The 12,763-nt window shown below is 42.3% G+C and overlaps 1 protein-coding gene across 1 annotated transcript in view; it reads right to left on the bottom strand.

Annotated features, from left to right (window-relative positions):
- The window catches only part of MAJIN (membrane anchored junction protein), a 121,273-nt gene that overhangs the window by 68,726 nt on the left and 39,784 nt on the right, over window positions 1-12,763 (bottom strand). The window contains exons 13-15 of the mRNA XM_080559625.1: window positions 11,130-11,202; window positions 9,081-9,225; window positions 6,762-6,834 (exon numbers count right to left, since the gene is read on the bottom strand). Coding sequence (XP_080415751.1) covers window positions 6,762-6,834; window positions 9,081-9,225; window positions 11,130-11,202 — 291 coding nt within the window. The remainder of the gene's footprint in view (window positions 1-6,761; window positions 6,835-9,080; window positions 9,226-11,129; window positions 11,203-12,763) is intronic.

Below are 12,763 nucleotides of genomic sequence, written 5' to 3'. Positions count from 1 at the left end.
ATGGATGCAACCTAGGGAAAAAGAGGAAAGAAGAGAAGGAAGAAGGAAGAAGGAAGAAGGAAGAAGGAAGAAGGAAGAAGGAAGAAGGAAGAAGGGAGAAGGAAGAAGGAAGAAGGAAGAAGGAAGAAGGAAGAAGGAAGAAGGAAGAAGGAAGAAGGAAGAAGGAAGAAGGAAGAAGGAAGAAGGAAGAAGGAAGAAGGAAGAAGGAAGAAGGAAGAAGAAGAAGAAGAAGAGAAGAAGAAGAAGGAGGAGGAGGAGGAGGAGGAGAAGGAGGAGGAGGAGAAGAAGAAGAAGGAGGAGAAGAAGGAGAAGGAGAAGGAGAAGGAGAAGGAGAAGAAGAAGGAGAAGAAGAAGAAGACGACGATGACGGCGACTGGTACTTATTTTGTACAAGTGCACCCCAAGGGACTGATGGTGCTTGGTCATCATTCTTAACATGACAAAAGAAATGTTGCTGTTTCTGATGTTCTTTTCCTACTCCTTGATCCATAAAGGTCAGATGAAGCCTTTATGTTTTTGAGCTTTCCTTGTTTGGGAACCACCAAGTCTCTCAGTGCTATAGATAGACTTCTCAAGAGGACTGGAGACAGTGGAGGCTATTCCTCTGTAAACACTGGCAGGGAAATAAGCAAAGGACAGGCTTTTTTGATTACTACAGTTCTTTCTCACACCTGATAATTCATTAAGTGAGATATCCAAATGCAGTAGTTGCAGATGTTCCCAAACCTCAGCTGGTCGTGAGTTCAGATGAGTTGAAGAGACTAACAGACATTACCAAGTTCACATTACTGACAAATAAAATAGGTTTGTCTCTACCAAACAGGTATGTACTAACACTATTTTGCAGCTAGCAGCAAGACTACATTGTCAGGTTTTCTCAATACCTACAATAAAAGATACTGGAAGGAATTAAAATTTTCTAACACCAAGATGAGTAAGCTCCCACTGGAATTGTCCTTAGAGATCTACATCAGCCCAAAGATTAAGACAACAGAGTTTTGTAGATGTATCACTACCATGAGGAGTAGCAGTTCAATGGCAATCTTCCAGTCATCTATCTTAGCTGTTATTAAGGAGCATCTATTTGTTACCATCTTTGAGACCATCTTTGGTCTCTTTAAAGCCTCTAACTTATCTGAGTTTGATGGGGACTCTGAAGTGGGTCACAGAATCACAGGATCTTTGGGGTTGAACATGATCTTTGAGAGCATCTAATCCAACCTGCCCTGCTCAAGCAGGGTCATCCAGGACAGCTTGCCTAAGACCATGACTGGTCAGGTTTTGAATGCTTCCAAAGATGGAGATACCATAACATCTCTGGACATCTCTGCCAGTGTTTGACCACTCTCACAGTAAGCATGCTTTTACTTGTGGTCAGATGGAATTTCATGTTTTTCAGTTTGTGTTCATTGCTTCTTGTCCTGTCACTGGCTGGACATTGACACTGACTCCCTCTTCTTTTAGCTCTCCCATCAGGTACGTACATAAATATCAAAAAGATCACACTGGATCCTTCTTCTCCAGACTGAACAGTCATAGCCCTCTCAGTCTTTCCTCATATGAAAGATGATCCAATGAGTTCAAATCTTTCTTGTACTGAGGAACCCAGAACTGGACACGGCACTGCAGATGAGTCTCATCCATAATGAGTAAATAGGAAGGATCTGCTGGCAATGTTCTCCCTAAAGCATCTCAGGATGTAGTTCACCACTTTTGCCTTTACAGGGTGCACTGCTGGCTCATGGCAAGCTTACTGTCAGCTAGCGCTCCCAGGTCAGCAGAGCTACTCTCCTGCTGGCTGGCTTCCAGTGTGTACTGGTGCATGGAACTATTCCCCCCCTTATGCCAACTACATTCCCTTAGCTCAACTTCATGAGAGCCCAGCTGTCCATCCTGTTCAGGTTCCTCTAAATGACAGCCCAGCCCTCTGGTGTCTTATCTACTTCTCGTGGTTTTGTTTTAGCTGCAAACATATGCAGTGGCCCCAGTATCCACCCCTGGGGTACACAGTAGTCACTGGACTCCATGCCGCACCCTCTCACACCCCTTCTGGTCCAAGCCATTCAGCCAGTTTTCAGTCCACCTCACTGTCTACCTTTCTACCTGTACTTCATCAACTTACCTAGCAGGCTATTATGGGGCACAGTTACATAAGCTTTATTAAAAGGATGCTGGCAGCTGGAATCTGCAGCTTCTGGATGACCAAGCTAACATGAATCCTGCTTTTAAACTCCCTAGGAAAATATTCATAAAATCACAGAAACACAGACTGTCTGAGGCTGGAAGGGACCTATGGATGTCATCTGGTCCACCACCCTCCCCATTTAAGCAGGGCCACCCAGATCCAGATCCAGTTAGCCAAGACCATGCTCAGGTGGCTTATGAATATCTCCAAGGAGGAGACTCCACAACCTTTCTGGGCAACCTGTTCCAGTGCTTGCTCACCGTCACAGTGAAAATGTATTTCGTTATGTTCAGGGGGAACTTCCTATGTTCCAGTTTGTGCCTATTGACTCTTGTCCTGGCACTGGGCACCCCTGTGAAGAGACTGGCTCCATCTTCTTCCCAGTCTCCCTTCAGGTGTTTGTACACATTGTTAAGGTCCCCCAAGCAGTTCTTTTCTCCAGACTGAACATTCCCAGGTCTTATAGGGCAAAGGCCCTTTTTTATGCAGCTGCATGCAATAACTTCAGGAAAACTGGGACATCATATTCTTGACTTAACCAATGCTAAAGATCAACTCATTGATGGACATCTTCCCTTCTTTATAACTTTGTTATTCATCTGGTCAACTCTATTCATTTTCTGGTCCTCACCATTGTCCATTTCATTGTACAATCCCCTAGTGGTAGGGGTCGAATCCTGTATTGAAGCCTTCACTGCTGTTTGTAGAACACAAGAAAGGAAAACAGGATAAATTGAACAAATTTTCCACACCTGTTTCCATTTTTTCTTGGAAGGAAAGCATTGTTTCACTCCACATGGGAGTCCAGGAATGAATACATAGGTATCTAGGGTGGATAATCAGTGGACCAGGGTGGAAACAAATAAAGCAAATACTGTGATGTATTATCTGACTCATTTAGAACATACGTTACCTCATTCTGTCCAGACAAATTACCACTGAGACAGTTAAATGACAGCATATTCCTAATGGCAACGTAACAGCCAGTCAGTGCTATGTATTCGACTATCATTGTGCATGTATGTGTTTATGGTGTCTCAGCTCAGGAGATAGTAGAAGAACGACAGTTTATTGTAAATAGACTAGTATGTTGGCAAAAAGCTGCCTCAGCAAGCCCTAGGCTTCTGAATTTTTAACTCCCGGCCTTATCCCACTACATATGGAAAACCATATTTTTTTCATTTAGAAATTTCTGCAGTGAGCTATGGACTAATTGCCAGACGTGACTTGGAAATCAAACTTATATTCACATTTTTAAAGAAAAGGTACAGCACTGAAGAAGCTTCCAGGCTGAAGTGTAACTGCATTATATGGAAGTTCCCCAGGCCTCCAACCTTAGATGTTGACCACACCAGGGGAACTTGGTGTGCTGACTCTAAGAGGAACTGTAAGGGGTGTGAAGTGGAGCAGAGACGCCATGGCCAGGCTCTGTGATAAGATGGGAACTTGATTGTTCTTGTGTGCACTGGAACCGACAAGCTGCACATTTGCTACCCTGGGCCAACAGCCTGTCATGTTTTTGACAAAATGCTGTACTTTGTTGAACTTTGCCCATTATAATATCATTATAATACCAAAACACACCTCCATCCCAAAGGCTACCTGCCTCCAAGGTGCGACCACACTTCAGCTTGCACTTTAAACTTTTCTAGTCTCTACCTTTAAAAGCAAAGTGAGAAAATTTCACAGCAATTGTAACAAAGGCATGTTGTATAACTAGATGTGTAAGAGCATAGGGATCTTATGACTGCGACCATGTTGTTTAGTCTGTTGTGGAACAGCTCATCCTTAAGCACATGGCACAGGGGGTGTAAGCTGCTGAGCAGAGGAAAAGAGGAAGAAAAATGCAGAACTAACCAAGCCTTGAGACAATGCTGGTGGGACTGTGTCAAGGCTGGTGAAACTTTGCAGCTTGGCTTGTGCCCATGACACTTGCATCTGGAAAAGCTGGCCAAAGGGCAGCAGAGAAAGACAATGATGGATGAAGTAACAACCCTTGTAGAGTCAGTGTATCCCCCAACTCAACTGGTGCACATGCACATTTGTAGACATGCTTATACAACACCAAGGAGGAGTCTGGTGGCCCTTGTGACATGTGTTGGCCCCACATGTCAGAACAGTTACTGGGTAGGAGAGGATAAAATTGGGACTTCCCCAGAGGAGAGGTGCAAGATGCACAACCGAGGTCTACGTTGCCTCAACAGGAATGCCCGTTCAAGCAGTGTGCCTAGCGACTCCTTTCTCTTAGGACACCAATGACTGGGAAAAGCACCGTGCTCATATGTACCATTGTCATCACCCTGGTGTCAGTATTTATGTAAATAGCTCATAAAAAAGCTTGTTTACTTTATATAGATATGTAGCTCTTGTCTGCTCCTTGCTAAGCTGAACCAATCAGCTTCAGCCCCCGGAATCTAACTATAACACAAGAGTCACTCAAACTCCACCTAAAAGATAAAAAATGGTGTAAATTAGCTTAAGGGAGAGAGGATGTTAGGGAAGATACCACTGTGTAAGGAAAGATAAAGATACCTTCTGACTTCTGGGATCAGTTGACAGGCTGAACCTCTCTCCCCTAGCCACTGGGATGCGTTTGGGTTATATTTGAACACTTGGTTATTCCAAGTACATCCCCAGGAAATTTAAAAATCTCTATAGAGTCACTTTATATCTTTTAACTCACTTGTAGCCAGGCTGTGTTACTCATATGTTTTGTATTTGCAAGTGCTTAGCAGACAGTGAATTTATTTATCCTGTGTATCTGTTGCTTTAATAAATTGCACTACTCATTCATCTAGCTATGATAGTTCTCATTGAACGTGACCGAACTCTTCAAGTGTGGCCGTGGTAATTCATGGAACGTGACTAGACTGAGGTTGTATTATGTTATTTGTGAATCCATAATTTTGATAGTTCAGTACACTGAACATGACCAGACTTACAAGTTGGGCATCATTAACCTTTAAAGGAACATGAACTCAGTATATTCCTGAAAGAATATTATATATATATATATATATATATGACCTAATTATATATATATATATGGCCTAATATAAATATATATGGCCTAATTATATATAGATATATGGCCTAATTCTTTATAGCAAATATGATGATAAAGGTAATGATGTCTTAGGCTATTGTTTAGTCATAAATAATTACACAAGTTGTACTGTAGTGGTAAAAATCTCCTCCAGAGTATTTCCACCATTTTTGACCTCTTCAGTTCTGTGAACCACAGTACAGGAATTCATCTAATACTAGAAACCTCTGCTTCTTGTGTGGTGGGTACACCCTGCTCCTGTGCTTGGTATAAGTCTTGCACAGGCATGTGAACCACACTAGGCCTCAGTGTGATCTTTCTTTGAACTGGTCAACTTCTTAGCAACAGGGTCCCAGGCAGAGCTCATTCTCATGAAATCTCTCATGGGCAGTAATGAAGGAAACAGAAACTGACTACAAATCAGTCACTTTATGGGATAAATACGTTGCCTCATCTCTTTCTTCTCCATAATCAAAGGAAGAGTCATCTTCACACCATTGCTCTGTTATCTGTGGAGTCTGGTGAAGTCCGACTTCTTGACTCACTCCCTTTAACACCTGTTTTTTATACAACTAGGCCTCCCCTCTGATCAAATCTGGGCCCTGTGGTGTTACTAACTGACAATGACATGATTAAGTGCTAAGGGGAGGTGGACTGCAAACCTGATTCCTAAACAAATTGGCAAAGACCTGAATTCCAGAAAATTACTGATCAAAAGACAACGGCCTCACAATCCTATAAGTAATGATCCCAAACAAGAACTCTTGGAACTCTCCAGAAACCACAATGGGCTACACCCTTGATCTCCCCCTGAGGTGGGATGCTTCTGAGGGTACCCCTGAGAGGATGTGTATGTCAGAGCTAACCCTTCAAAGAACTAACTTGTCTGTGGACAAACACAGACGAGGGAGTAGGGTGAATAATTCATTCTAGGGGATATTTTGGAAGCATGCAACTGGACTTCAAACCCCCCACAGGACCCTGCAAGTAAGTCTTGGGTGAACCTTGCCATTCACAAACCTTTAACTAAGTCACTGTTTCTATTGCAGCAAATTTCTTTAGATCATTGTGTTAATTGACTAATACTTAGATGCTGATTAAGTGCTATTAAAGTAATATAATCTTTGTTATTTGCTATAAAGGTATATAACAATTCCTTAATTGCTGCTACATTAGAGTCATGTAAATCTAATTCTGCTAGCTCTTGGAAAACATTTTTTTTTCTGATTGGGCAAGGATGATTAAAATATCACACAGTTCCAAGATGATGTTTGTTTTATTAGAAGATCATATAATGAGTTTAAAATGTAAAAATACTTATCACACTTAAAGATCAAAATATTAAAGCTTTTTCCAAAAACTATAGGATGTGAAGACATACTATTTCTAACCCAACATCCTCAGTACACTAATTTTAAAATGTAAACAAAGGATAATTTAATTTAAAGCATTTAATAGCTGAGACAAGCAATGTGAAAAGCTGAATTACAAAAGAAACAATACAATCTGACATTCACAGTAGAAGTTTACCTTTCCACAACAATTAATACTTCAAGTTCAGTTCTTTCCACCAAAAAGATGCTGTAGTGGAGAAAAGAATATGCTAGGGAAACAAAAACAAAAGAGCACATTACACTTATAATACTTCTCTGAGAATTGTAATAACAAGGTTGTTTCTCTGCACTAGAATAACATAACTCCAAGTACAAAACTATTCAGAAGAAGACTGAAAAAAAAAAGAGAGGAATAAAAGAATAACTCATGCCATAATGGTTTAGTCTCAATAGTTAAAGGGACTGACATACATTATGATTAATAAAGATTTTTATTTCTTCCAAATCTGTTACCTACCTATTACTGTGGTTGTTGGACTTGCGGTGTGTAGTGAATAGAATACTCTTATGCTATGCAGCTTCTACAGCTTTAGAGCACTTTTAGCAATGTCCAGCCACTGTTTGCACAGTTACTTTACATGGTCACTGTTTGCATGATTACTTGATATGGTCACTTTACCTTCTATTTAAAATGATGTATTTTGGAGTCAAAACTACAAAGGCCAAAGTTGCTAAGTGACCAAATAAAGGTCATACTTACCTTAATGGGACTGATCTTCAGTCCCATTCACTCCCAGGGCCTGGAAGGCCCTGTTAGAAGGGGGAATGTGTAAGTCTTAAAAATCTGGTTGTAGATGGCACTCTTTATGTGATACAAGGGCAGTGATTGAAGTCAGTATCCCCTGTGGATTTTTTCCCACAGACAGATAAGAAAAGGGACATTTATTAGGAATGTGCACCTTTCTACAAGAATAAAGCACGAGTGGATGTTTCTTTACCTTGAAGACGTTAGTTTAACCACAGAAAAGGTGTATCTACTGTTCAAGATAATGTAGAATCACCTGCATGTCCAGAATCAAACAGCCACAGATACAGCAAGGACATAGCCAGCACAAGTGGCTTCTCATGTAAGTGAATTAGCTCACATGATATTTATTCCCTACTATCTGTGTAATGATTTCTGGAGGTGACTTGGAAATTAAACTGTTGTTCACATTTTAAAGAAAAGGTACAGCACTGAAGAAGCTTCCAGGCTGAAGTGTAACTGCATTATATGGAAGTTCCCCAGGCCTCCAACCTTAGATGTTGACCACACCAGGGGAACTTGGTGTGCTGACTCTAAGAGGAACTGTAAGGGGTGTGAAGTGGAGCAGAGACGCCATGGCCAGGCTCTGTGATAAGATGGGAACTTGATTGTTCTTGTGCGCACTGGAACCGATAAGCTGCACATTTGCTACCCTGGGCCAACAGCCTGTCATGTTTTTGACAAAATGCTGTACTTTGTTGAACTTTGCCCATTATAATATCATTATAATACCAACACACACGTCCATCCCAAAGGCTACCCATATCCAAGGTGCGTCCACCCCTCACTGATCACACACTCTGAGTTTCTCTGAGCCTATAACTTTAAAAAAAAGCAAGAAAAATTTGCACCAATCGTAACCAAGATATGCATGACTAGAGTTACTCAAGCTCCACCTACAAGACAGAAAATAATATAAATTGGCTTAAGAGAGAGAGGATGTCAGGGAAGATACCACAATGAAGGATACCTTCTGACTTCTGGGATCAGTCGACAGTCTGAGCCTCTCCTCCTCTCTCTCCCCCTCTCCCCCCCCCCCCCCCCCCCCCCCTCCAATGGGATGCCTTTAGGTAAGATTTGAACACTTGGTTATACTAAGTGCCTCCCCGGGAAACTTAGAAGTCTATAGAGTCGCTTTATACCTTTTAACGCATTTATAGCCAGGCTGTGTTACTCATACTTTTCGTATTTGTATGTGCTTTGGAGACAGTGAATTTATTTATCCAAAGAACCTGTGTACCTGTTTCTTTAATAAATTGCACTACTCATTAATTGATCTGAGATAGTTCTCACTGAATGTGACTGAACTCTTCAAGTATGGCCGTGGTAGTTCATGGAACGCAACTAGGTTGACGGTGTTTTACGTTATTTGTGAATCCATAATCATGATAGTTCAGTACCCTGAACGTGACCGGACGTAAAACAGCTAATTGGGCATCACTCCCAATTACTTTAACCTTTAACACAACCCTATCACAGCTGAAGCTTCCTCTCATACATAAGCTAGTTCATTTATTGTTTTCTGTTGTATCTCTGCTCTGCAATGTTTTATGTAAAAAACATCCACCCACCAGAAGAAACAGGTCTCTTTTAAAAATCAGGAAATATGAGAACAGGAGGTTCTCAACCTCAACTAATGGAAAACAAATAATGGACTATGAGGCAGCTTTCAGTAAGAACTACATCTGATCATAGGTGCAGTGTTAGTACCTTCTCCAGAACTTTGAGAGACCTCTTCCTTTTGACTGCACAATTCTGTTGTTCCTGATTTGGTCCATCTGCTGCAGTAGCTGCATTTCACCTTCAGCCTGACTGGTTTCTGTACTTTGTTCCACATTATATTCCGCAGGTTCCCCTGTAACAAACAGGATCAAGAACAAAAATGTGAACTCACTCTTTCCATACTCACTGCATACTGACTGACAGACCTTGAAACTGATATGTACAAGCACTGACTGACATCTAAGAAGTTTCACAGAATCACAGAATGTTAGGGATTGGAAGGGACCTTGAAACATCATCTAGTCCAATCCCCCTGCAGTAGCTGGAACACCTAAATCATGTCACACAGGAACATGTCCAGAGGGGTTTTGCAAGTCTCCAGAGAACGAGACTCCACAACCCCCCTGGGCAGACTGTTCCAGTGTTCTGTCACCCTCACAGTAAAAAAGTTTCATCTAACATTTAAGTGGAACCTCCTATGTTCCAGCTTGCACCCATTTCTCCTTGTCTTATCATTGGAAGTCACTGAGAAGAGCCTGGCTCTGTCCTCCTGACACTCACCCTTTACATATTTATAAACATTAATGATGCCAACCCTCAGTCTCCTCCAAATTAGAGACCCAGCTCCCTCAGCCTTTCCTTGTAAGGGAGATGCTTCACTCCTTTAATCATCTTCGTGACTCTGCACTGGACTCTCTCCAATGCCAAGGAAAAGTTGTTCCATCCCCTTACCAGGGATGGAGGTGGAGCTGACCGGTCTATAGTTACCTGGGTCCTCCTTCTCGCCCTTTTTGAAGACCAGAGTGACATTTGCTTTCTCCAGTCCTCAGGCACCTCTCCCAATGCCCATGACTTACCAATGATGATGGAGAGTGGCCTAGCAATGACTTCCATCAGCTCCCTCAGCACCCGCGGATGCATCCCATGGATTTATGGATGTCTAGCTTGCTTAATCAGTACTTAACCCAGCCCTAATCAACAAAGGCAAACTCCTCCTTTATTCTGACTTCATCTGGGGCCTCAGGGATACAGGGCTCCTCAGGAGAGCCTCTGGCATTATGGACAGAGACAAAGAAGACATTCAGTAACTCCACCTTCTCTTTATCTTCTGTCACCAGGGCACCCACCTCACTCATTAGTGGGCCTACATTGCCTCTAGTGTTAGTTTGATCTGCAATGTATTTGAAGAAGCTGTTTCTGTTGTCCTTGACCCCTCTCGCAAGGTTTAATACTAAGGAGGCTTTAGCTTTCCTAGTTGCCTCCCTAAATACTGACAACAGCCTTATATTCCACCCAACTGGCCAGCCCCTCCTTCCATGATCTGTAGACTCTCCTCTTCCACTTGAGTTTGCCCAGCAATTCCCTGTTTAACCATGCAGGTCTCCTGGCTCTCTTTCCTGACTTCCTGCCTGTTGGGATGCTCTGTTCTTGAGCTCGGAAGAAGCAGTCCTTGAACACTAACCAGCTATCTTGGGCCCCTTTTCCTTCAAGTACCTTGTCCCTTGTCCCATTTCCCCTAGCAAATGCTTGAAAAGGCTAAAAAGTCAGCTCTACAAGTCCAGGGTTGTGTTTCTGCTCAGTACTCTGTTCCTGCCACATGAGATCCTGAACTCCATCATCTCATGGTCACTGCAACTAAAGCTGCCCTCAACCTTCACTACTTCAGCCAGCTCCTTTTTGTTAGTGAGGACAAGATCCAGCAGCACTCCTTTCCAGATCCAGCAGCGCTCCTCTTCAAACGACTTCAATAAATACAGATTGTGAGGTAAATTTCCATCTCACAGTCCAGTCCTGAAAGAGCTATGCAGCCTATGTCTGTGAGTGGGAATTTGTTATGTTGGATGGGAGTCTCAACCAAAATAATTTGTGGACTACAAGCTAGAAAATACCAAACACGATTCTTAAAGGAAAACCAATACAAATAAGAAAAGAAAACCAATTGGTTTCTTATTATAAGAAAACCAATATATTGTAGTTTTTGACTTAAGATGAACAACATGAATGCAACATGTAAGAATCTAGGAACTTCTTACTTACATAAACTCTCTTGGTTACAGCCCATGGTAAAGGATGCTGGACTATGCTCACACTGAATTTCTTTGGAATAATTCTGAAAAGAAAAGCAACCCATAAATTGTGTTATACAATACAAAATTCTATTTTAAATGCAATTTTTGTTTATTTGCTTGCTTTAAGAACTTGGCAAGGTCTACTCTTGTTCTGTGTTAATTTTTTACTTTTAGTATGACAACTTTCCTCAGCAATATATTTCTACCCCTCCGTCTCCAGGACACTCACAGACCTAAAGTAAAGCTGTAATTCATTTAGTAGACTTTAAAATATTACATACTAAAAGAGTAACGGCTGGTATGGTATAGATAGAGATTTTTTTTTAAATGAGGTGCTGTGAGAAATAACAGCCACTTGACAAAACAGACCCCTAGACATTAGACCTGCTCATTCACAGTAGTAGTCAATAGAGTGACAGACAGTTAAGGGGCAGAAGTGAAAAGTGTCAGAAGCAGGAAGTGAGCAAGAATATCAGAAATAAAAAGGGCCACAAAAAACAGAATCTGCATGTATGCTTATTTAAAAGAGAGTGAAATAACTTTGTCATACAGAGAAGATAATATAAGGATAGATTTACTGCCTCTTGATAATATAAGAATAGATTTACTGCCTCTTGCACTAACCTCAGGTTCAAGCAAGATTTAAACTTTAGATGGCTTGAGATCTTTACAGTTTGGTCTCAGAGTAAGGAAGTGTGGTGTTTTTACCCTGCTGGGCAGCTAAACTCCACCACAACAGCTCTCTCACTCCCCCTCCTCAAAGAAAAAGCTGGGGGAGGGGAGCAAAATATGATGGAAAGGGCTCAAGAATTGAGATAAGGACAGGGAGATCATTCAACAATTACTGTCACAGGCAAAACAGACTCAGCATAAGGAGATCAATACAATTTATTGCCTATCCCTAGCAGACTAGAGCAGTGAGAAACTAAAAACAAATTAAAAACACCTCACCCCCCATCCACCCTCTTCTACATCCTCCCCCTGAGTGGTGCAGAGGAATGGGGGAATGGGGGAATGGGGAATGAGGGAATGGTCAGTCTATAGCACTTCGTCCCTGCTGCTCCTTCATAGTCACTCTTCCCCTGCTCCAGTGTGGGGACCCTCCCACAGGATGCCATCCTTCCCAAATTGATCCTGTGTGGGATTCCCACAGGCAGCAGCTCTTCAAGAACTGCTCCAGTATGGGTCCACACCACAGAGTCCATCCTTCAGGAGCAAACTGCTCCAAAAGGGGTCTCCCACAGGTGACAGCTCCCCCCAGATATCCTGCTTCTGCATGAGCTACTCTCCAGTTGCTGCAGCTCCAGCTTCCTGTGGCATCCTTCAGGCCATATCCACCTGCTCCACCACGGGCTCCTCTACAGGCTACAGTGTGGAGATCTGCTCTGCTGTGGTACACCATGGGCTGCAGGGGGACAGCCTGCTCCACCATCGTCCAGGGGAACTTCTGCTCTGGCACCTGGAGTACCTCGTCCTCCTCCTTCTTCATTGGCCTTGGTTTCTGCAGGGTTGTTTCTCACTCCTCTCTCCCAGCTGCTTTTCCACAGCAGGTTTTTCCGTTTCTTAAATCTGCTCTCAGAGGCAAAATCAACATTGCTCACT

This window comes from Anser brachyrhynchus, assembly GCF_964034855.1.
Source record: "Anser brachyrhynchus genome assembly, chromosome: 17".
In the NCBI taxonomy this organism is placed as follows: Eukaryota; Metazoa; Chordata; class Aves; order Anseriformes; family Anatidae; genus Anser; species Anser brachyrhynchus.
Note: the sequence above shows the minus strand (reverse complement) of the source record. Positions and strands in the feature narration are given on the sequence as shown.